General features: G+C 43.3%; 1 protein-coding gene across 2 annotated transcripts in view; it reads left to right on the forward strand.

Annotated features, from left to right (window-relative positions):
• Positions 1 to 24,841, forward strand: part of PLPP3 (phospholipid phosphatase 3) — a 69,659-nt gene extending 44,818 nt beyond the window's left edge. For both annotated transcript variants that reach the window (XM_077276056.1, XM_077276055.1), the window contains exons 3-6: positions 1,441 to 1,721; positions 2,380 to 2,437; positions 18,178 to 18,354; positions 23,943 to 24,841. In XM_077276056.1, coding sequence (XP_077132171.1) covers positions 1,441 to 1,721; positions 2,380 to 2,437; positions 18,178 to 18,354; positions 23,943 to 24,056 — 630 coding nt within the window. In that variant the 3' untranslated portion in view covers positions 24,057 to 24,841. The remainder of the gene's footprint in view (positions 1 to 1,440; positions 1,722 to 2,379; positions 2,438 to 18,177; positions 18,355 to 23,942) is intronic.
• The last annotated feature ends 1,271 nt before the right edge of the window (positions 24,842 to 26,112 follow it).

Genomic DNA, 26,112 nt, shown 5'->3' on the forward strand with positions numbered 1-26,112 from the left:
AGAGTGCACACAGTGTATGAATATAGACTGCACACAGTGTATGAATATAGACTGCACATAGTGTATGAATATAGACTGCACACAGTGTATGAATATAGACTGCACACAGTGTATGAATATAGAGTGCACACAGTGTATGAATATAGACTGCACACAGTGTATGAATATAGACTGCACACAGTGTATAAATATAGACTGCACACAGTGTATGAATATAGACTGCACACACTGTATGAATATAGACTGCACACAGTGTATGAATATAGATTGCACACAGTGTATGAATATAGACTGCACACAGTGTATGAATATAGACTGCACACAGTGTATAAATATAGACTGCACACAGTGTATGAATATAGACTGCACACACTGTATGAATATAGACTGCACACAGTGTATGAACATAGATTGCACACAGTGTATGAACATACTGTAGATTGCACACAGTGTATGAACCTAGACTGCACAGTGTATGAGTATAGACTGCACACAGACTACATAAAGCGTTTGGAAAAAACAGGGTGAGCACAACTATGGAAAAAAGGAAGGTGCTAAGGTTAGGTTCCCAAACCATGTAGATACAAAACAGTAAACCCAGCACTCAACTTAAGTGTATGTTGCAGCGAAGTTTATTGTAACATGAACAGAAAAACGTTTCTGTCCGTGGTGACCTTCATCAGTTTATACATAGATAAATCAAATTATAGGTTACAAACACAAATGTATACAAAACAAAAAAACAGCCAAAAGGTGGATATGTTAAACAACTACGGTATATACAATGAAAAAGCACAAAGTCATGGTACATAACAAATCTGATGACGCAGAGCCAGATATCCTGTACAGCCCAAAATCCATAGCAGTGAAGTATATAAAAGAGGAGTAGGCAGAATACAGACCGTAATGTTCAATAGCAAAGGTGGACTGTGGATACGTAGTTCAGTTCTTTATCCTTGTGTTTTCTCCCCCAGAACCATGGAGGCCATTGTGGTTCATGGCTGATTGCATCTTCTGAATTAATTTGCCTCAGGTTGTATAAGCCCCACGTAGACACTTGTATCTCCAGATAATCCCCGGAACTCAGCCTGGTCTTTAGTCAACATAGTGATGGTAGAAATGGATACATTGTATCATAAGATAACTGATAACGGGAAGGACTCAAGGTTGTGCCTAAATTAGTTATTTTTTGGATTTGGGTAGAAATGCTTATGAAAAATGTTGTTCAGGGTCAAGAAAAATGGCTTCTCCCAATAGCGCCACACCTGTCCACAGGCTACATGGAGTATTGCAGCTCTGCCCCATTCCCTTACACCATAGACTTGGAGCATTCATCCCTTTGAGAACCGGCTTCTTGCACAATCATCGGTGGTGGGTCTTGCTCTTCTTACGTTTATCAGCTTCGTGCATTTCACTAATGAAGGTTCCTTGTCTTCGCAGATCATCGTTGGCGAGTTCTTCCGGATATACTACTTGAAGGAACGCTCCTATTCGTTCATCCAGAATCCCTACGTCTCTGCCTTGTACAAGCAGGTGGGGTGCTTCGTATTCGGCTGCGCCATAAGTCAGTCCTTCACGGACATCGCAAAGGTGTCGATTGGACGTCTGCGCCCCCATTTCATTGAAGTTTGTAATCCGCGAATCAACTGTTCTCTTGAATCTCATGACTACATCCAGGATTATGAGTGCACGGGTCCAGAGAGTAAAGTCATTGAGGCAAGGTATGTGACAAACCGCGGGGTTGTTGGCAGAATCGGGGGTGGTGTAGGGAATAAGAGCACTCAGAATCGGGGGTGGTGTAGGGAATAAGAGCACTCTGCTGTAGTGCCGGTCCAGGTTTGGAGCACGTTGGACCTCGGACGGCTCCTCTGGAATGCTATAGTGTTACAGAGTAAAGCCCGGCCGGCTTCAGTCATGCATCCAGTACTACAGTACATAGTTCGGGCAGCATGAATCTAATGCCAGACCATGGAGAATCCTGAGTAGAACCGCAGGGGCGGTCTCTGTTACATATAAGCGTGGGTGGAGCAACACCCCAGTAGGCCATTCTAGTCAAAATAATAAAAAAGTCTATTATTTTCATTTTTTTGGCACTTCCTTATGCCCCACCTCTACTTATTACACATTCATAAACCCTCGTTAGTAATAATCCCCGCAATATCCTGTAATAATGAATGACGCGGAGGATACAATTAATCGTGCCATCATCTCCCGGCTCCCATAGTGTCACATCCTGTGCATGCCTCATCTCCCCGCAGTATATATGTATCCAGACACAGATGAGTCACATCTTACACAATTTAATGTCTTACGAGGTAAAGTCCACCACGTCGATCTTCTTATCTTATCTCATACACTATATATTTTTTTCTTTTACAGAAAGTCGTTTTTCTCCGGCCACGCCTCGTTCTCCATGTACACCATGCTGTACCTGGTGGTAAGTTGGATCCATTGACTCATCGTAGAATTATATGATAGTGGCGTCTCCCTCCAATTCCCAAAACAGGGTCCGCATGTTCCGATAGAAAAGTGACTGCACATTCCACGTCTCTTCATGTTAACGTATAGGAACCATGAAATCATCTTTCCATCATCTTGACCAATCATGGCTGCCTTCTGTAAGGTTCAGTTAAAGGAGTATTCCACATTCATGTAATTTAAAGGGACGCTCCACTTGCCAGTCATCTACTCGTATTATTAGTAATCCTAGATGGTAAACTGTTTTACAACCACAGCAAAGTTTTAATAAACTAGGAATGGTGGATACAAATGTAACAGGCTTTACCGATTACCCAATGTAAGGGGTGGGTTTTGTTCAAAGGGGGGTGGTCGCTGTAAGAACAGGATTTAGGGAGATGTTGTGCAACAATGTAACCATGTTGCTCTTAGAGCAGAGGTTGCCTCATCCCTTCCCTCCAGATCTGGAGATATTCGATTGCTGTTTCTTGAGATGTGGTTGTTCTCTTGCATTCCACCATCATAAATAAGACATATAGGAGTCTTGCTGATAACATCCATGTATCAGTATATTCTGGATGGAACTATATGGGTTGTCTTGTGGTTTTATCTTCCGGAGCGCATTGCTCCTCTGCCTCGTGGTAAGGAGCTGCTGCGCTCCTGATGATTGACAGGTCAGACTTGCAGCATGGTTTCGCCGCTGGTCCAAATTGCGTGCTCTCCCATGCTGCAAGCAGAGACCGTTTGCTTCTGCAGCATCAGAGGCACTGATCCAGCTTCAGAGCAGCACTTACAAGCCCTATAGCAAAGAGCTTGTAAGCTCTACATTGCTTTCCTAGAAGACCAGCTGCAGCTGATAAGACTTCAGAGGTGGCCGGTAACCTAGGCAATGGGCTGTAAACAATACAGTGATACATTTTTACAAGCACTTTGCAATTGCACCCAATTGAGAAGCCAAAAAAGAACTTTGAAGGCTCTGTTCCCACGAAGAGTTTTTGATGCTGCAGATTTTGTGCCCTCATTAAATAGGTTACTTGCATTTTTTTTTCTCGAAAATAAGCAGCATAAAAATCTCACCAAAAGCTCATTGTGGGAGCAAAGCCTAAGATATATATTATAGGAGGGCGCAAACAATTATACGTTTCGTAGGAAGACCCTTGTGGGTTGGCTCTGCATCATAACAGGGGGTTGTTCTCTAGTCGTGATACTTTCTTCACTTTTATGGTATTTATTTTGCTTAATGTCTGGAAAATGATTTGAGACCCTGTAAAATATTACCTGCTGCAGGTGTTGGAGGGGGAAAGGTGGTGCTGAATTTCCTCCATGGTAGTGTAAGACCCCCATAGTGTCTGTGAGCAGTCAGACCCCCATCCCTCTCGGATACTATGAAAACATTTAGGCAGCTAAGCCCCTCTGTAAAGGCCGTCACTTTTATTTCTCGCTGCTGTTTTTGTAAGCTCCTTCCCCCAACTTTTATTAAAACAGAAGTTGACCTATTTCTTTTGCTGAATGAAAGTTTTGTGTCGCCCCCGACTTCCATTTTCTGAGGTGTCCTGAAGATTGAACACTGAGGTCTATTTATAGAAACGTTTTTCTATATTTAATTACAAACAAAATATACATTCCGATGTCAGATCGAAAGCTTAGGTGCGATTACTGCAGATTTACAACTTTTTAAGAGAGTGAAGGAGTTTTAGTGATGGAAGACACACGAGTCCCATGGAGGCCTTGAAGTGCAGCTCCAAATCTGAAGGCAAAGTTTAGAAAACTTGCAACTTTCACTTTTATCAATAATCCAGTCACATCCAGAGCTGAATTCAAAATTCTGCTGAATGCAGATTGTCGCAAGTCTTCTTTTTTTCTTTTTGTGCTGCATGGTCGATCATGTGGTCACACAGCTCTTAGGCTGGGGCTACATGGAGACCTCTTCTATTGATTTTATTTTAATTACTGAGAGACTGCACCAGTCCACGAGATTACATGCAACTCAGGTTTATTGTTTTGGATGTAGTTAAAGCTGATCTGTCACCAGATGTCACAATGAAAGCTGCATGCAATCTTAGTCTACGTTCACTTTTGCGGGCGGCGCCGCAGCGTCGCCGCATGCGTCATGCGCCCCTATATTTAACATGGGGGCGCATGGACATGCGTCGCACTTGCGTTTTGCGCCGCATGCGTCCCTGCGGCGCCCGCGTCCAGGCGCAGAGGACGCAGCAAGTTGCATTTTTGCTGCGTCCAAAATCAATGAAAAAAAGGATGCATGCGGCGCAAAACGCAGCGTTGTGCATGCGTTTTGCTGAGTTTTTGTTTGCGTTGTGCGTTGCGGCGCCGACGCTGCGGCGCACAACGCAAATGTGAACGTAGCCTTAAATAGATTTCATGGACCAGATGTTACAGGTTTGGTTACTTTAAAAATCAGCATCAGATTGACTGTATAATTCTAACATTAAAATGAGCTCTTTATGAATACAGCTGCAGGGAGGAGGGACACTGAGGAACAGTCAGTAAGGATAGGTGGTCAGAGATTCAGCAGCAGGTAGGAGGGACACTGAGGAGCAGTCAGTAAGGCTAGGTGGTCAGAGATTCAGCAGTAGGTAGGAGGGACACTGAGGAGCAGTCAGTAAGGCTAGGTGGTCAGAGATTCAGCAGCAGGGAGGAGGGACACTGAGGAGCAGTCAGCAAGGCTAGGTGGTCAGACATTCATCAGCAGGGAGGAGGGACACTAAGGAGCATTCAGTAAGGCTAGGTGGTCAGAGATTCATCAGAAGGGAGGAGGGACACTGAGGAGCAGTCAGTAAGGCTAGGTGGTCAGAGATTCAGCAGCAGGGAGGAGGGACACTGAGGAGCAGTCAGTAAGGCTAGGTGCTCAAAGATTCAGCAGTTGGGAGGAGGGACACTGAGGAGCTGTCAGCAAGGCTAGGTGGTCAGAGATTCAGCAGCAGGGAGGAGGGACACTGAGGAGCAGTCAGCAAGGCTAGGTGGTCAGACATTCATCAGCAGGGAGGAGGGACACTAAGGAGCATTCAGTAAGGCTAGGTGGTCAGAGATTCATCAGAAGGGAGGATGGACACTGAGGAGCAGTCAGTAAGGCTAGGTGGTCAGAGATTCAGCAGCAGGGAGGAGGGACACTGAGGAGCAGTCAGTAAGATTAGGTGGTCAGAGATTCAGCAGCAGGGAGGAGGGACACTGAGGCGCAGTCAGTAAGGCTAGGTGGTCAGAGATTCAGCCGCAGGGAGGAGGGACACTGAGGAGCAGTTAGTAAGGCTAGTGTTGTGAATTTGCTTTTTGCTCCCTCTAGTGGTTACTAGTTTTTTGACTCTGGTTTTTCTGTCATTCCTTTTATCCGCACCTGGGTCGTTAGTTAGGGGTGTTGCTATATAAGCTCCCTGGACCTTCAGTTCAATGCCTGGCAACGTAGTTATCAGAGCTAGTCTGCTGTGCTCTTGTCTACTGATCCTGGTTCCAGTTATATCAGCTAAGTCTGCCTTTTGCTTTTTGCTATTTGTTTTGGTTTTGTATTTTTGTCCAGCTTGTTCCAAATCTATATCCTGACCTTTGCTGAAGCTCTAGGGGGCTGGTGTTCTCCCCCCGGACCGTTAGACGGTTCGGGGGTTCTTGAATTTCCAGTGTGGATTTTGATAGGGTTTTTGTTGACCATATAAGTTACCTTTCTTTATTCTGCTATCAGTAAGCGGGCCTCTCTGTGCTAAACCTGGTTCATTTCTGTGTTTGTCATTTCCTCTTACCTCACCGTCATTATTTGTGGGGGGCTTCTATCCAGCTTTGGGGTCCCCTTCTCTGGAGGCAAGAAAGGTCTTTTGTTTTCCTCTACTAGGGGTAGCTAGATTCTCCGGCTGGCGCGTGTCATCTAGAATCAACGTAGGAATGATCCCCGGCTACTTCTAGTGTTGGCGTTAGGAGTAGATATATGGTCAACCCAGTTACCACTGCCCTATGAGCTGGATTTTTGTATTCTGCAGACTTCCACGTTCCTCTGAGACCCTCGCCATTGGGGTCATAACAGTTTGCCAGGCCAGTATTAAATGTTTAATGCATTGCAGAAGAGGGATTATAAGAAAGAAGATTCTGAGTTTTTTTTTTTCTTCTTCCCCTTTACCTCAGAGTGGCTATGCTTGCTGCAGACATGAATGTCCAGACCTTGATTACAAGTGTGGACCAGCTGGCTACTCGTGTGCAGGGCATACAAGACTATGTTATCAGAAATCCTAGGTCAGAACCTAAAATACCGATTCCTGAACTGTTTTCCGGAGACAGGTTTAAGTTTAGGAATTTCGTGAATAATTGTAAATTGTTTCTGTCCCTGAGACCCTGTTCATCTGGAGATTCTGCTCAGCAAGTAAAAATTGTTATTTCGTTCTTACGGGGCGACCCTCAGGATTGGGCTTTTTCGCTGGCGCCAGGAGATCCGGCATTGGCTGATCTTGATGCGTTTTTTCTGGCGCTCGGTTTACTTTATGAGGAACCCAATCTTGAGATTCAGGCAGAAAAGGCCTTGCTGGCTATGTCTCAGGGGCAGGACGAGGCTGAAGTGTATTGCCAAAAATTTCGGAAATGGTCCGTGCTGACACATTGGAACGAGTGTGCACTGGCCGCTAATTTTAGAAATGGCCTTTCTGAAGCCATTAAGAATGTTATGGTGGGTTTTCCCATTCCCACAGGTCTGAATGATACTATGGCACTGGCTATTCAAATTGACCGGCGGTTGCGGGAGCGCAAAACCGCAAATTCCCTCATGGTGTTGTCTGAACAGACACCTGATTTAATGCAATGTGATAGAATCCTGACTAGAAATGAGCGGAAAATTCATAGACGCCGGAATGGCTTGTGCTACTACTGTGGTGATTCTACACATGTTATCTCAGCATGCTCTAAACGTATAGCTAAGGTTATTAGTCCTATCACCGTTGGTAATTTGCAACCTAAATTTATTCTGTCTGTAACTTTGATTTGCTCACTGTCATCTTATCCTGTCATGGCGTTTGTAGATTCAGGTGCTGCCCTGAGTCTCATGGATCTCTCATTTGCTAAGCGCTGTGGTTTTACTCTTGAACCATTAGAAAATCCTATTCCTCTTAGGGGTATTGATGCTACACCATTGGCAGCAAATAAACCGCAGTATTGGACACAGGTTACCATGTGCATGACTCCTGAACACCGCGAGGTGATACGTTTCCTGGTTTTACATAAAATGCATGATTTGGTTGTTTTAGGGCTGCCATGGTTACAGACCCATAATCCAGTCCTGGACTGGAAGGCTATGTCAGTCTCAAGTTGGGGCTGTCGTGGTATTCATGGGGATTCCCTGCCTGTGTCTATTGCTTCTTCTACGCCTTCGGAAGTTCCGGAGTATTTGTCTGATTATCAGGATGTCTTCAGTGAGTCTGAGTCCAGTGCACTGCCTCCTCATAGGGACTGTGACTGTGCTATAGATTTGATCCCAGGCAGTAAATTTCCTAAGGGAAGACTGTTTAATCTGTCGGTACCTGAACATACCGCTATGCGTTCATATATCAAGGAGTCTCTGGAGAAAGGACATATTCGTCCGTCTTCTTCCCCTCTTGGTGCGGGATTCTTTTTTGTGGCAAAAAAGGACGGATCTTTGAGACCTTGTATTGATTATCGGCTTTTAAATAAGATCACTGTCAAATTTCAGTATCCTTTACCGCTGTTGTCTGACTTGTTTGCCCGGATTAAGGGTGCCAAGTGGTTCACCAAGATAGACCTTCGTGGTGCGTACAACCTTGTGCGCATTAAGCAAGGTGATGAATGGAAAACCGCATTCAATACGCCCGAAGGTCATTTTGAGTACTTGGTGATGCCTTTTGGGCTCTCCAATGCGCCTTCAGTTTTTCAGTCCTTTATGCATGACATTTTCCGGAAGTATCTGGATAAATTTTTGATTGTTTATCTGGATGATATTTTGGTTTTTTCTGATAATTGGGATTCGCATGTGGAGCAGGTCAGGTTGGTCTTTAAAATTTTGCGTGAAAATTCTTTGTTTGTCAAGGGCTCAAAGTGTCTCTTTGGTGTGCAGAAGGTTCCCTTTTTGGGGTTCATTTTTTCCCCTTCTGCTGTGGAGATGGACCCAGTCAAGGTCCGAGCTATTCTTGATTGGACTCAGCCCTCGTCAGTTAAGAGTCTTCAGAAGTTCTTGGGCTTCGCTAACTTCTACCGTCGTTTTATCGCTAATTTTTCTAGCATTGTGAAACCTTTGACGGATATGACCAAGAAGGGCTCCGATGTAGCTAACTGGGCTCCTGCTGCCGTGGAGGCTTTCCAGGAGTTGAAACGTCGGTTTACTTCGGCGCCTGTTTTGTGCCAGCCTGACGTCTCACTTCCCTTTCAGGTTGAGGTGGATGCTTCGGAGATTGGGGCAGGGGCCGTTTTGTCGCAGAGAGGCCCTGGTTGCTCTGTTATGAAACCTTGTGCCTTTTTCTCTAGGAAGTTTTCGCCTGCCGAGCGAAATTATGATGTGGGCAATCGGGAGTTGTTGGCCATGAAATGGGCATTTGAGGAGTGGCGTCATTGGCTCGAGGGTGCTAAGCATCGTGTGGTGGTCTTGACTGATCACAAAAATCTGATGTATCTCGAGTCTGCTAAACGCCTTAATCCGAGACAGGCCCGCTGGTCATTGTTTTTCTCCCGCTTTGATTTTGTTGTCTCGTATTTACCAGGTTCAAAGAATGTGAAGGCCGATGCTCTTTCTAGGAGCTTTGTGCCTGATGCTCCTGGAGTCGCTGATCCTGTTGGTATTCTTAAAGATGGAGTTATCTTGTCAGCTATTTCTCCGGATCTGCGACGTGTGTTGCAGAGATTTCAGGCTGATAGGCCTGAGTCTTGTCCACCTGACAGACTGTTTGTCCCGGATAAGTGGACCAGCAGAGTCATTTCCGAGGTTCATTCCTCGGTGTTGGCAGGTCACCCGGGAATTTTTGGCACCAGAGATCTGGTGGCCAGGTCCTTTTGGTGGCCTTCCTTGTCAAGGGATGTGCGGTCATTTGTGCAGTCCTGTGGGACTTGTGCTCGAGCTAAGCCTTGCTGTTCTCGTGCCAGCGGTTTGCTCTTGCCCTTGCCTGTCCCGAAGAGACCTTGGACACATATCTCCATGGATTTCATTTCTGATCTTCCGCTATCTCAGGGCATGTCCGTTATCTGGGTGATTTGTGATCGCTTCTCCAAGATGGTCCATTTGGTTCCTTTGCCTAAGCTGCCTTCCTCTTCCGATCTGGTTCCTGTGTTTTTCCAGAACGTGGTTCGTTTGCACGGCATCCCTGAGAATATTGTGTCAGACAGAGGATCCCAGTTCGTTTCCAGGTTCTGGCGATCCTTTTGTAGTAGGATGGGCATTGATTTGTCGTTTTCGTCTGCTTTCCATCCTCAGACTAATGGACAGACGGAGCGAACCAATCAGACTTTGGAGGCTTATTTGAGGTGTTTTGTCTCTGCTGATCAGGACGATTGGGTGACATTCTTGCCGTTGGCTGAGTTTGCCCTTAATAATCGGGCTAGTTCCGCCACCTTGGTTTCGCCTTTTTTCTGCAACTCTGGTTTCCATCCTCGCTTTTCTTCGGGTCATGTGGAGCCTTCTGACTGTCCTGGGGTGGATTCTGTGGTGGATAGGTTGCAGCAGATCTGGAATCATGTGGTGGACAACTTGAAGTTGTCACAGGAGAAGGCTCAGCGCTTTGCCAACTGCCGCCGCGGTGTGGGTCCCCGACTACGCGTTGGGGATTTGGTATGGCTTTCTTCCCGCTTTGTTCCTATGAAGGTCTCCTCTCCCAAATTTAAACCTCGTTTTATTGGGCCTTACAAGATATTGGAAATCCTTAATCCTGTATCTTTTCGTCTGGATCTTCCTGTGTCGTTTGCTATTCACAATGTATTTCATAGGTCCTTGTTGCGGCGGTACATTGTGCCTGTAGTTCCTTCTGCTGAGCCTCCTGCTCCGGTGTTGGTTGAGGGCGAGTTGGAGTACGTGGTGGAGAAGATCTTGGATTCTCGCCTCTCCAGGCGGAGACTTCAGTACCTGGTCAAGTGGAAGGGCTATGGTCAGGAGGATAATTCCTGGGTGGTCGCCTCTGATGTTCATGCGGCCGATTTAGTTCGTGCCTTTCATGCCGCTCATCCTGATCGCCCTGGTGGTCGTGGTGAGGGTTCGGTGACCCCTCACTAAGGGGGGGGTACTGTTGTGAATTTGCTTTTTGCTCCCTCTAGTGGTTACTAGTTTTTTGACTCTGGTTTTTCTGTCATTCCTTTTATCCGCACCTGGGTCGTTAGTTAGGGGTGTTGCTATATAAGCTCCCTGGACCTTCAGTTCAATGCCTGGCAACGTAGTTATCAGAGCTAGTCTGCTGTGCTCTTGTCTACTGATCCTGGTTCCAGTTATATCAGCTAAGTCTGCCTTTTGCTTTTTGCTATTTGTTTTGGTTTTGTATTTTTGTCCAGCTTGTTCCAAATCTATATCCTGACCTTTGCTGAAGCTCTAGGGGGCTGGTGTTCTCCCCCCGGACCGTTAGACGGTTCGGGGGTTCTTGAATTTCCAGTGTGGATTTTGATAGGGTTTTTGTTGACCATATAAGTTACCTTTCTTTATTCTGCTATCAGTAAGCGGGCCTCTCTGTGCTAAACCTGGTTCATTTCTGTGTTTGTCATTTCCTCTTACCTCACCGTCATTATTTGTGGGGGGCTTCTATCCAGCTTTGGGGTCCCCTTCTCTGGAGGCAAGAAAGGTCTTTTGTTTTCCTCTACTAGGGGTAGCTAGATTCTCCGGCTGGCGCGTGTCATCTAGAATCAACGTAGGAATGATCCCCGGCTACTTCTAGTGTTGGCGTTAGGAGTAGATATATGGTCAACCCAGTTACCACTGCCCTATGAGCTGGATTTTTGTATTCTGCAGACTTCCACGTTCCTCTGAGACCCTCGCCATTGGGGTCATAACAGGCTAGGTGGTCAGAGATTCAGCAGCAGGGAGGAGGGACACTGAGGAGCAGTCAGTAAGGCTAGGTGGTCAGAGATTCAGCCTCAGGGAGGAGGGACACTGAGGAGCTTTCAGCAAGACTAGGTGGTCAGAGTTTCAGCAGCAGGGAGGAGGGACACTGAGGAGCAGTCAGTAAGGCTAGGTGGTCAGAGATTCAGCAGCAGGGAGGAAGGACACTGAGCTGCCAATCAGTAAGGCTAGGTGGTCAGAGATTCAGCCACAGGGAGGAGGGACACTGAGGAGCAGTCAGTAAGGCTAGGTGGTCAGAGTTTCAGCAGCAGGGAGGAGGGACACTGAGGAGCAGTCAGTAAGGCTAGGTGGTCAGAGATTCAGCAGCAGGGAGGAGGGACACTGAGGAGCAGTCAGTAAGGCTAGGTGGTCAGAGATTCATCAGCAGGGAGGAGGGACACTGAGGAGCAGTCAGTAAGGCTAGGTAATCAGAGATTCAGCAGCAGGGAGGAGGGACACTGAGGAGCAGTCAATAAGGCTAGGTGGTCAGAGATTCAGCAGCAGGGAGGAGGGACACTGAGGAGCAGTCAGTAAGGCTAGGTGGTCAGAGTTTCAGCAGCAGGGAGGAGGGACACTGAGGAGCAGTCAGTAAGGTTAGGTGGTCAGAGATTCAGCAGCAGGGAGGAGGGACACTGAGGAGCAGTCAGTAAGGCTAGGTGGTCAGAGATTCAGCAGCAGGGAGGAGGGATACTGAGTTGCCAATCAGTCTTGTATTGTCAAATCTGGTGACAGATCCAGTTCAAAATGAATCCAAAGAGCTACAAAAGGTCTGCAGCCGCAGCCTTATTGTGTCGCTGTCATAGGACCTCCCACAATACAATGCGTTAGAATTATGAGATGTGAATGGAGTATAAACTATAATCTTTCTTTCCCAAAATGCCTCCTGAGTGGTTGCAGGCAATCAGTGCAGTTTGGCAAGTATCGTGCGATCTTGGCAAACTTTCATATTTTTCCTTTCAGAAAATTAGCCATGGCAGAACCTGTCCGGCCAGATATTACATCATCGCACTTGGCAGCAGGACCGGGACAGAAATGTGGGTTTACGTTGCAGGGCCTGGCATATTTTTCAGCTCTTTGGACACTGGGAGATAAGATTTGTTTTGTGGTTTACTCGGAAGTAAATTAGTTAAAGCGACTTCCTTATTACACTGAACAGAAAGTGACCCATGAGGCGTTCACCTGAGACAAACAGATTACGGCCGGAGGCAGCGTACGGCATCGGCTGCCGTATACTAATGACCCTCCTCTCTGATTATCTCACATCAGAGAATCCTATCACAGCTGCGGAGGAGACAGAAAAAGTAATTTCTCCATTGACGGCGTCCGCGGGAATCTCACTGCACTCAGGTGACATCAGAGTGCAGTACGATGTTTCACACGCACCCATAAAAAAAAATGTAGTTTTTTTAAAGACTCTTAGTTTTTCAACTTATTCAACTTTGATGTGGTCTGTCTTCATAAATGAGCTGAGCGGAGCTCAGAAAAAGACAGATAAGAGAGTCACCAATTCGCCCATCAGAACAAGCTCACTGACGGTCTCTCAGTTGACTCATTCTGCAGCCTGCAATAGACAGCGCAACACAAAGCCTGTGGAAGGCAAATGGTGACATTTTTTTTTTAATGAAACATAATTGTAAAAAATGATTTTTAATCCCAAATGCATGTATGTAAGTAAGAAAAATACCTCCCCAAAGTAGAAATGTACTTCGCCGCTTAGAAGATATGTTTCACCAGTGTCAACTCCTCTTCTGCAGATGAGCCAGTTAAAGTTCCCAAAAAACTGACCTCTGCCGGCACGACCCAGCTCGGCTCTGCTGAATGGCTGCTTCCAGCCCTGACTGGCACTTAAAGGGGCAATTAGTAAGAACCTCTTGTTCCCTATTATTAGGGTTAGATTTAGGACCGGTTTCCTTTAAGATCGTATCGATCCTCCTATGTATTGTAGCCAGTGCGGCCATTGTACATAATGGCAGGTTTGTTACATTGTAGCCACTGTCAAAGTTCATTTCCAGATCTGTCGTCCCGCAGATAACATTCGCTTATATTTAGTCTCGGTGACAAACAATAACATCTTTCTTATTTTATTATTGATCCATCCGGATCGATTATGTAGCAGAAATGATTAAAACACCAGGTGCTTCCCATGCTGCAAAGTCCGCAGATAAGTAATAGGACAAAGTCAGATAAGAGGTTAATAATTCCCGAGCAGAGTTATTGTTTGCCGCGCATTTCATTTCCCCTTGAAGATCACTGATCGGACTAAATAACAGCGGATTTATAGACACATTATATGACATTTTCTGACCAATGATTATTACACTGAGAAGCTTGTGATCCTGTACAATTGTGAGATCAGTGCTGCAGTGTAAAGCAAGGTGAAAGACTGCAGACGCTTATTTAATAGCAGTTGATGTGTCAGATGTTTGGTCTATGGGTCTCGGTGAGTTTGTGCCAGCCAAGGTGACTAGGCAGAGCTGCAGTGTAAAGCATGGTGGAGGGACAAAGCAATAGTCATGTAGTCAATGGTCATGTAGCTAGGCAGCATTGCTATTTAGGAGAGTGGGCAGATGTCAGATCATTGTGTCAGGGGTGAGTGGTCACCTGGAGCCATTGTGAGACAATCCGCAGGATCACCAGCACTGATTACATCCCAGGTGGGAGATCGGATTACCTGTGATCCCTATCTGCCCATTGTGTTTCCCTGTGATAGAGCTGATAATAGGGATTGAGGGAGTCTGATCTCTGCTGCGGCCGCAGTCCTAGGGACCACCGATTGCCCCATGAAGGTGATTGCAGGGGTCAAGACCGGTGGCTGTGTGTACAGTACTCGGGATCACTAACATTTCATTATCACGTTAGTATTTGCTCTGAAAGCTGAAACTCCTCCATTACCAAAGAATGGGAACTTCACCCGCTCTAATATAAACATCCGAGCCGTGGGGGGTGCGTCTGCGAGCCAAATATAGTTACTTGTGCCTCCGGGCTATGGCTTATAGACTGTGACTCTTCATTTGTTGGGAAACTACAACTCCCAGCAAGCATTGCTGCTTCACAGTGAATAGAATGACTAGAGCGCAGTGTAGACTGACACGCTATCCAGTGAGTGCTAGAAAATGAGGAGTACGGATGTATAATGCCTATCAGAGCCATGACCAGGGGTAATAATAGTGGGGGGTTGGTGTCTAATATTATGCAAGGGCATTTGGTCAGGACGTATCGATTACTCATTGACTTAGAGAACGTTGTCCAGCATTAATCAGACTGATCAGTATGGGGGAAAGTTCTACTGAACTGGAAAAAAGTTGGAATACTCTTCAAGGTTGACAGCTGCCATTATGTCTGTGCATTCAACTAACTCGGTCTCTGTCGATCCGATATGATTTTTCGTTTTATTCAATCATTGGATCCTTACTCAAAAGCATTTAAAGGGTGACTACAAGCCCCAGCATTCCAATGGCAATATCATTTGGACTTTCAACTCTTAATATTCCTTATTACAAAGATTTTAAAAGGACCTGTCACTTTTCAATGATATGTATTTTTTTTTAACCTGGTGTAAATGCCGCTGTTTTCCTGAATCCGGCGTTGTTTTTCTTTTGTTCCTGCGCTTCTCCGTTCCTGAGATACGGCCTCCTCTTTCCTGTATTTAAATGTAGTCTTGTGAGCAAAGGGGGTGTGGCTCTCAAGGAGACGCCCACAGAGAAGAACTGGAGGCCACGCCCACCTTGTAAAAAAATGAGTGGATTTATATACAGGGAAGATGGGGTCATATCTCAGGAACAGAGAGGAGCAGGAACAAAGGAAAAACATCGTCGGATTCAGGAGAACAGCGGCATTTGCATCAGGTAAAAAAAGTTACATATTTATGGAAAATGATGGATCCATTTTAAATTCTTCCCATACCAAACATTATAAAACTTATGCTAAATACAGTAAAGAAAAACATTAGACCCATGCTTCATCAAGTTTCTGACATTTTCCTGCTCACTGACCTTTACTGTGGATTTTTATAGACTATTTGTAATGACCACAGAGCTGAGTAAGTCAGTAACAAAGGAAACATCAGTTCCTGTGTCAAAGGGCAGCGAATCTGATGTCATCGAAAGACCAACAAGACCAGTCATCTGTCTGAGGGCAGCAGGGAAAAGCTGCAGAGCTTGCGGGAAGAATCGGAAATTTAGGGTTAAGAAGGAACAGGAGTGAATGGAAACGGATGCAGGAAGCAAGAAACCTGCGAATGTAGCAGAATGAGAGACCCCTGATAACCACGGCCAACATGCACCGCCACCCGGCCAACATGCACCGCCACCCGGCCAACATGCACCGCCACCCGGCCAACATGCACCGCCACACGGCCAACATGCACCGCCACACGGCCAACATGCACCGCCACACGGCCAACATGCACCACCACACGGCCAACATGCACCGCCACACGGCCAACATGCACCACCACACGGCCAACATGCACCGCCACACGGCCAACATGCACCACCACACGGCCAACATGCACCGCCACCCTGCCAACATGCACCGCCACCCGGCCAACATGCACCGCCACACGGCCAACATGCACCGCCACACGGCCAACATGCACCGCCACACTGTGACGCCGCTGCCAGTCAGGGCCATAGTAAAGCTGGGGGACAACACTTGTGGCTACTTCTGTGTCGCCCAGAAATGTATCACATTTCTGAAGTTTTTGCTCTTTTTGATCTTCAGTGCTGGATCTCTAGTCCTATGTGTCCTGCTAATTGTAGGAAGTCACCTCCAGCCGCAGCGTCCAGGCCGTCCCCTCGGTTTCCTTCCTATAGGAAGGGAGGGGTCCATCAAGGGGTCTTTTCCGCCTCCTGTTATACTCATCCTAACATGGTCCTGTCCAATAGTTTTGGACTCGAGGAACAAAAGTGTCCAACCTCCCTGCGTCTCTTCTCCTTAGTTTCGTCGGTTCCCACAGAAATCGGACAAGTGGACTGGGCCCGAGTCCAAGGGGAAATGGCAACAATGAATCTCTCCTAACACATGTATATATAGATTCAATGTATACACGCATTTCATGGCCTCTTTGAGGGGTCCACTACTGCTTCTGTTACTTTGATTGAAAAGACTCATTATTTTTTTTAAAATGTAAAAAGTTATTCCCCCCCTCCAAATAAAACAAAGTCCCCCCCTATCGATATGATAAGGAATAAATTGCTGATCACTGGTCCGACTGCCCAAGATCGGGCTCTGGAACTTGGGGACGCGGGTCTGTAGAACCCTCTCTTGAACGGAGCGGAGGTTCTCACGAATGACGTCTTCTTCATTCATTGTCTGTGGGAGTGTCGGAAATAGAGGAGCGCCGTACTCAGGCTTGGACTGGCCCTCAGGAGAACAGGAGAATCCTCCGGTGGGCCTGACTCATACTCAACTTTCTCTGCCAGTCCCGTAGACAATGAATGTAGCGAAGGTTGAGAATGTGAACTGCTGAGAGTCCAAGTCTTGGATCCAAAGTCCCTTTCCCACAATGGCCAACATGAAATACCATCACCTATTGCTGTGGAATGAATTGTTTGTTGGAGAATACCCATTGAAATTTTGGAATTTTTAAAAAATCCCCCCCTCGTTCCTTGAAAATTTCCATTTTTTGTTCATCCAAATTTTCAGAAATGTAAAAATTAATTTCTGCTGAGCTTCAGAACAAATAATAAAACCCTCCAATTTGCATATTATTACATATATATATATATATATATATATATATATATATATATATATATATATATATTAGAGGAATTAAATTTTGGAAACTTTTTATTTTCTTTTTTTTTTTCCACTTAAAATGGCAATTTTTTTTATATATATTTTTTTTTATTTCTTGGAAAGATAAATGTATTTAGCCTAGCGAGGGATAAGTCAGAAATAACCATACCTCAACCTTGGAGTTTACGTTGCACAGTAGTTTCCTTGGCCTAGACATTTACAAGCCGCTAGCATCCTCCATAGTGACTGATCTTCGACCTTGACTTGACTTTGGCCTCTTTGGCTGCCGCTAATCTCAGTGTTTTGCCAGTAAATGTATATTTAGCTAAATTAGGAGCTTGGCTACTGTGGGAGCTGAAGGAAGGAATAAAGATTTAGTAGAAGGTGAAGAACGATTAGATCTGAAGTGTAAGGCTAGGTTCAGATTGCGTTAGTGCAATCCTTTTAGCGCGAGCGCTAGCGGATTGCGCTAACGCAGTGTCTTTTTCGGGGCCGCGTTCAGGGGTCGCGTTAACGTCCCCGCTCTCGCAGATCCCCGATCTGCGAGAGCGGGGAACGGACCTCTGGCTGCAAGCAGCGTCCGAGGCGCGCTACAAAAGACCGGCACATCGCTAGCGAAAATGACACGTGCTAGCAATGCGCTCTAACATTGCCGGCAATGGGAGCGCTAACGGACGCGGTGCACGGCGTTAATTTCGCCGTGCAACGCTGTCCGTTAGCGCTATCCCATTAACGCAATGGGAACCTAGCCTAAGAAATAATTATTTTTATTTTTAAAAAAAATGAAATTTTTACATTCTAAAACAATAATTTAAAAAAAGTTTTTGATTGTGTCAAGTTCGGATCCGATGGAGTCGGGTAGCAAGAGAACAGCGCCCCTGGTGGCCACGTTAGAATGTACCCGTAAGATTTATGGAAATCCCTATAATTATTTGGCTACAATTATTAATGATTGTTTTATTCTTTTCCAGTTTTACCTTCAGTCAAGATTTACATGGAGAGGTGCTCGCCTCCTACGTCCCCTGCTGCAGTTCACCCTTCTTATGATGGCCTTCTACACAGGACTTTCTCGAGTCTCGGACCACAAGCATCATCCCTCCGACGTTCTGGCTGGTTTTGTGCAGGGAGCTTTGGTGGCTTATTGCATAGTAAGTATCCTACATGGTGGAAAGTCCAAGCCGGGAATTAAACCATCAGTCAGAATGTTGGGCTCAAGATCAATATAACGGTGGAATTCTCCAAGTCCGAGCCTTGGACGATTGGCTGATCCTGTGAAATATGGCGGCCCCACTAACAAAAATCTTGTGTCTATGGCCTGGATAAGTGTGGGAATTTCTCAGTACAAGTGTCTGCTCCTGAGCCGGCCGTCCCCGGGAACATCTGCCAGCAGACAAGTAACGAAACCCTCCTGATTGTAGACTTGTGGCCATCTCTTGACCATGATTGAGGCTTGAAGCCACATTGCTTGTTCTCAAACCGTTTACACAAAAAGCAGCGTCCTCTTCTCTTTTTTTTATTTTTTATGACCGGCGAAGCATGTGTTACCACTTAATTTAGGAGCAGAGTGGAAAAATGGTCATGTAATCACATTTCGTCTACAGTTTTATCTCAGAAGGAGGCTTTGGGGTGAATTGAAGGGAAACACGGCAAAAATGCTTTGAGATTACAGAACCGGCAGCAATTTTCTCTCTTGTAGGTCTAAAACCATGAAACTTATAAGTTGGAAAACTTTTGAGAAGTTTCTAATGGTTGGAAATTATCACTTTACTGCTAGAGATGCCCAATCCGACAAGGTTAGGCTTGGATTATATGGAGATTTTCTTTAGTGGCTGGACTGTTCATGCACCATAAACCTCACTCAAGTCTGATCCCAAGTTTCGAGTCATGGGATCTTTTTCCACCATGGAACTTTTTATAGCCTCCTATGACTGGTTATACAGACGTTATGATGGCTTTATACCTATTATATGACTCCTTGCCCCCCAAGGAGCCCAGGACTTGTTGTGCACCCAAAGGTGCCATATTGGCCAAGCACTAAAGGGATTATACAGGACTACGATATTGATGACCTTTGGACCGATGGGGGAGCTACAACCAGGACAGTAGGTCATTAGTATTTTAGTACCCTTAAAGGGAATGGCTCCTTTAAGCCCTATTGCTTGGTCATGACCACTGAGTCCCACGATCGCTCCCACTGCAATAAGTTCCTATGGTTTCTCGCCATTGTTGTCTACTTCCAAGTATCGGTGATGTCTACAAATGTCGTCGCCTGTTTCTTTTCCAGTCTCGGTGCTGATCTGTCCAAGTCTTGTAAAATGTGTAGGGACAAAGCAGTTTTTATAGACTGACGTATGACGGCCACGTAGGAAACAGCTGGTCTCACACGAGGGGTCGTAGACTATTGTCTGTCTCTGCACAAAGCTCTTACATTGTGTGTACTTGCGGGATTTGTGCTTCCATGTTGCTGAAAATGGGGCAAAATGCAAAAAAACAAAAATGCTCCATGTTATAAAAGAAAGTTGCATGTCGGATCAGTAAGCAATTTTGGATAAGAACCTTGAAAAAAATAAAATAATTGACACATTTTGGATCTTTGTTGGACTGAGCACTCATTGTGCTCACTGACGCCGCCACTGCCACCACCGCCGCCCTCTGTACAGGCTCATCACTGTGGCACAAATGTCAGGGCAGATGCGGATCTCACACAAAGCTCCCGGCACAGACTAAGGTCATTCCTCCCGGACGTAGAGCTGAATCTTTCCTGATTATGGCTAATGGTGGCGTGAGGAAGCTTCACCGCCGGCGCTTCATGCTGCCATGGAATCATCAGAATTCTATAGGAAATGTACGCTGTCATGGTCATGCTCATTGGCAGGATGTGAGCACACGCTGACCTTTATCATATCCCATATGGTTAAAATGACAGCATCTCCCCAGCATTACAGAGGCTCATTGTCATGTCCTCACATGAGTCACATCACAAAAGTAACCTCCACCCCACCGAAAAAAAAGTCTAGTATAAATTCTATGAAGTCCTATTAACTGTCCCCCAGAAATGGCTGGAGCAGAAGACGACAAGTTTTTACGCTGATTTTTTGTTTCTCGTAACATCTGGTTCCAGGTAATTCTCCAAAATTCCAAAGTCAGCACAAATTTATTTCACCCTGGCAGCCGGTGTCTACAATGTTTCCAGAGATGTGTTTGATTTCCACTACATTTACCAAAAAAATGTACAACTTGACACATCAGCCCGGAATGAATGCACATTCCTCTCCCCGAGTAGACCAGGGGAGTTTATTTTTTGGGTGGAGAACATCACTTTTCAGGAAGTGGACCAAACCCAGTACAAAAAGCTTCCTCCACCTTTATTTTTTCTCTCTCCCCTCTGTATTCGCCGCCCTTCATTGTGTGACCCAGAGAGGAGAACTCGGCAGCCTGGAGAGGTTGTATTTCATGAGCCCTGCCAGTTGTTTATATAACCTCCAGCCATTGGGAAATGGTCGACAGCTGCCGTAAAAAAAAAAGAAAAAGACAAAGCGCAGAGTACTAGTAGGTTAACAATTCCCATCCCGTCACTCCAGAATACCTGGAGAACCTGAAAAGGTATTTTTAAAGGTTGATTTAGCATTTGTAGCAAATTATCAGCTGTCACCTACAACAGATGACATGGTGGAAATCGTAGTTAAAAGCGAGGGTCCTGATTTTGAAGGTCACCAACCCCAACTTTTATGTTTATTTTTGCTGTCCCTCTGCTTGGTAAGGAAAACAAAACATTCCATTCTTCTTATCCATCCATGTAACCAACCATCCATCTATCAATCCATCATGGTCAACCTAATTTCTGTCCAAAGGTGGCCCACACCCCTTGTGGAAAACTCTTAGGCTTCACTCCTGTAAGGTCTTGACTTAAGGCTATGTGAGATCTTGTACCATGTATGAAGTGGTTACTCTGTGGTGGGAAAGGCTCACCAATAAGATATGGACTCGCTGGTGATCATTGCTTCAAATGGCCATAATAATAGTGACATATATATAAAATGTTGACCAATGTTTCCAATTTCAGAAGAACTGGCCAACTATCGAATATGTATGGTGGTGTCTTTTCCTTCCACTTTAATGGCAAATATGAGGGAAATAAAAGACCAGGCAGTTGGATTTCAGTATGTCCGAGCTCATCTGGATATGGCAACAGCTTACTCCCTTTTGAAAACACATGCACGCTCTGCCGAATTGAGCGTGAATTGAGTGTGTGTATTTATGAAGAGGTCAGGAGAAATAGCTGTTTGGCCTAAGATCTATCTATAGTTTATCACCAGTTTCGGACCACTATATGTGCAGACAGAAGAAGAATCGATGCCTTCGAAATGAGGTTCTGGAGAAGGATATTATCAATACCATGGATGGCAAGAAGAACAAACAAATCAATCTTGGAACAAATCAAGCCAGACATGTCACTCTGAGCAAGGATCGTCAAGCTATGAGTTGTCTACTTTGGACACAAGGATCATCAAGCTATGAGTTGTCTACTTTGGACACAAGAATCGTCAAGCTATGAGTTGTCTACTTTGGACACAAGGATCATCAAGCTATGAGTTGTCTACTTTGGACACATTGTACGATGAGAGGAATCACTGGAGAAGGATATGGTCGGAAGAATAGAAAGAACAAGGCGAAGCGGAAGACCAACAACCCGATGGCTTGATACCTATCAAGGGAGAAAACCCTGGTGGACCTATCCAGGCTTGCACAAGATTGATCTTCCTACAGATCGTTCATCCATTAAGTCGCCATGGCTTGAGATCGAACCAAAGGCTCTTCAATAATAATAATAATAGTATGTGCTTCAGTGGTGATCACCATCGGTTCTCACTGGTCCAGCCATTGAAGGATCTCATTGTCTTTGAATACGTAGTCTGATACGTGGATGCAACTTGGTCCTCCATGACCCTAATACAGAAGCTTTACTAGAGCTCTAACACAGGATTGTTGCTCTACTCTTGTGATGGCAAATATTTTGACCCCTTATTAGAACCCAGGGGGGTTGTTTCACAATCTGGCCATAGATATGGGTCAGGTTTGATCATTCAATGCGCAGATGTCCAGTAGGACCTCTAATTACATGCAGGAAAAATAAACTGTGCACCAATAAAAAATGTGACGCTGAGCAGTAAAGCGGCAGTCACAGATGACCCCGGAGGGGGGGTTCTTACTTCTTATCCTACACATTTTTCCGCCTGTATTGTGTGTTGTCCCCAGCTGACACTTCGCACTGTAGGAAGTTAGGTGGACCTGGCCGGTGATTTCCCTGCACACCCACCCGTCGGGACTATGTCCCTGCCCTGATATGTTAAATGTCGTCTATTTCACATCCTGCAGGCGGCTTCCGCAATTGGGTATTCAGGAAATCGTGGTCAAATATCTCTTCCTTGCATTGGTTTTGACCTAGATGTCAGCGGGAAGAGGCTTGTGGAGTTATAGTGTGCGACATTATTCCAGGAATGGGATGTGGAAGGAATATTACACAGCAATAAAAGTAGACTTTACCATTAGTAAAGAAGCCAATGAAGTGGTGGCAGACCTATCTATAAATCCTGGAGGCCTGGAGACGTTCCCGCAGATTTTATTTTTGTGCAATATTTATTAAAAATTAAATTACATATTGTAAATATAAATATTTATTTATTAAACAATGATACAAAAATGAGTCATAAGTATAAAATGAAAAATAAAATATTAAATAACAAAATTAGTACAAAAAATAAATAAATAATGTAAATATAAATATGTATTTACTAACAATGATACAAAGAAGAGTCATCGCTATTAAATGTAAAATTAAATATTAAATAAAAAATAATAGCCAAAAATGAAATTAACTTAATGAACTTAAATATTGTCAATAGAAATATTTATTAACAATGATACAAAAAAGTTAAACAAAATTAGTCATAAATATGAAACAATTTTTAAAGATAAAGAATGAAATATGAAATGCTACATTAAATATTGTAAATATAAATATGTATTTATTACCAATGATAAAAAAAAGTTCTAAATTAGACATAAATATTACATTTAAAATGAAATATTAAATAACTAATTAAAAGAAACTTTAATTATTGTTAACATAAATATTTATTAACAATGATACAAAAGAAATGTTCAAAAATGAGTCATAAATTATAAATTAAAATATAAATAAAAAAAAATCACAATTAAAATATTGTCAATATAAATAATTATTTATGAACAATGATACAAAAAAATGATCAAAAATCATCAATATTAACGTAAATAAAAAAATTATAAAAAATAAATTTGATAATATATTTATTAACAATGATACAACAATGTTCAAAATGAGTCATAAATATTAAATGCAAAAATCAATTAGAAATGAAATATTGTTAATATAAATATTTATTGTTAGCAATACAAAAATGTTCAAAAAAGTCATTGATTTTAAATATAGAAAATACATATTAAATTAAATGTTGATAAAAATATTTAACAATGACTCAACAATGTTAAAAATTGAGTCATAAATATTAAATAAAATAACTTAATTGTTGTTAAAATATTTATTAACAGTGATACAAAACATTTTCACAAATGAGTTATCTAGAAATAAACTAAATATTGTTAATATAAATATTGTATTATTGTTAATAAATAAATACATAAATAAAAAATTAGTCATAGACAAATTGATTAACCTTCTGTTCTTTTTTTGCAGGTATTTTTCGTATCGGACCTCTTCAAAACACCGAAGAAAACCTCGATCACCCCTCCTCCTGTGAAGAAAGATTCTCTGTCACCTGTGGATATAATTGACCGAAATATTGTATAAAAACCACCGTCATCCGATTGCAGAAGAACTTCTGACAGTGAATTCATTGACCTGCTGCTTTCCGATCTCATCAGACAGTAGAATGTAGAGAAAGACTCTTTGACCCAAACAAACGGAGACTCGAAAATGGAAAAAAAAAAATGTCTGCTATGAGGCCTTTATACACATGGGGGAAAGTTCAGTCTAATGGAGAGTCAAGAGATGACGAAAAACGCCGAGTTGGAATTCCAGATGTACAATTGGTCTTTTATCTGTTCATGTTTTAATGAACAACCTATTGTTCATAAATTTATGAACTCTAAACTTTTTTTTTTTAACAAAAGGGAGTCGTCTTTTAACTATAGATATTCTCGGCTCGTAGTAAAGCTGATAATTAACGATAGCACTATATAGATCTCTAGAAAAAAAACAAAAATAGCACTCGTGTAGTAAGGAGACCATCCGGGACTCGTGGTTGGGGATGGTGCCTCCGTTCTTGAGTGACGCAAATTTGTAAAGATAAATATATATATAAATATAAAATGTATCAATGACCCAGCCAAGCCCGAGTCTTGGGATTCCCACCGAGAACATCAAAGTTGACCCTCTTCCTATATCTTTCTAGAGCGAAACCCAAAAACAAACTCAAACCCAACAGGTTTCTTGGTCAGAGACTCTTCGAAGGTGGAAAACCATTAGTGGCCTGTCTTGCTTGAGACTTTTTAAGCACTATAGACTTTGGGTTTGATACCCAATGCAGATGACACGCGTCAGTTTTAGATGGGTACCGCTGGACGGTATGAAAACCGAATCCATTGTAGTCTGTCCAGTCTCGTTGACGTTCATCCGTAGAGTCATGACATTTCACACAAAGAGTCAAAAACCACGCGACATGAAGCGCTCCGAACCATCGAAAGTACGGACTCAAAGACATATATATCATTCACTTTGTAACTTTTACACCTTTAAAAGGGACTATACAAATCTTCTTGAATCAATCGCAATATTAACTACAAAATCAAAAAAAAAAAAAAAAAATTCCGTCCTATCATTTCAACAATAGCCAAGCAAGCTGATTTTATTTTTTTTTTTATATTATATATTATATAAATAATGTATAAAACAGTAAAAAATTAACTATGTAAAATATTATTTTTGAAAAAGAAAAAAAAAAAACACAACAAAAAACTAAATAATTTTTAGATATATCCACTATGATAATAAACGGTGTCTCGACCTGTGTTGTTATTTTGCTGCTTGAAGAAAAAAGAAAAAGAAGCAAATGGTTTTTCTTTTTTTTTTTTTTTTTTTCGTATGGTCAACTAAAATATTTTTTAGATCTGTGGTAGTAATTTCACTATTAAATGAAAGCAATAACTAGTGGCAATTGTGTAAAATGAAAGAAATCGTCAGTATTTTTGTAATGTTTCATATTGTAAAGGAAAGAAAAAAAAAACGTGTAAAAGAAAAAAGAATAATATTCGAATACGTTTTGTAGAATTCACAATCGTTTTTTGGGGGCTTTTTTTTTTTTTTTTTTGCAAAAATTTGCTGTACAAAAATGCTTTTTAAATAAAAGCTCATAATGGATAATTATTCTATCCCTTTGTGTCTTGTCCATTGTTTTTTTTGGGGGGGTTATGTGTTGTTTAAATATTTTGGGTGAGGGAGGACGGTGGTGTAAAGCCATTAGATCAAACGTGGATTTTTTTTTATTTTTAATTTAGGGTGGGGGGAGAAGTAGAAACTTTTAGAAATTTTATTGGGAAAATATCACTTCTACATGTTATAGAAATAAAGCAACCACCATGTACTAATGCAGCTGATTATCCCTTACGAATCCGTTATCCTGCCCCTTGAAATGAATTAAAGACAAAAGTCATGTGTTAATCATTGGACAGAGATTCTATTGGACAATGGCAGGAACAATGCATGCTGGGAAGAGAAGGAAAGGATGTTCCAGAACCTAAAGTGCTGGAAGAATACTGATGGAGATCTTACCTCTTAAAAAGAACAGATGGTAGGTTACTGAGCATGAGAACAGTCTCTGGACATATTAGATTGATATATGCACCAA

The sequence above is a fragment of the Ranitomeya variabilis genome, chromosome 8, assembly GCF_051348905.1.
Source record: "Ranitomeya variabilis isolate aRanVar5 chromosome 8, aRanVar5.hap1, whole genome shotgun sequence".
NCBI classification, from domain to species: Eukaryota; Metazoa; Chordata; class Amphibia; order Anura; family Dendrobatidae; genus Ranitomeya; species Ranitomeya variabilis.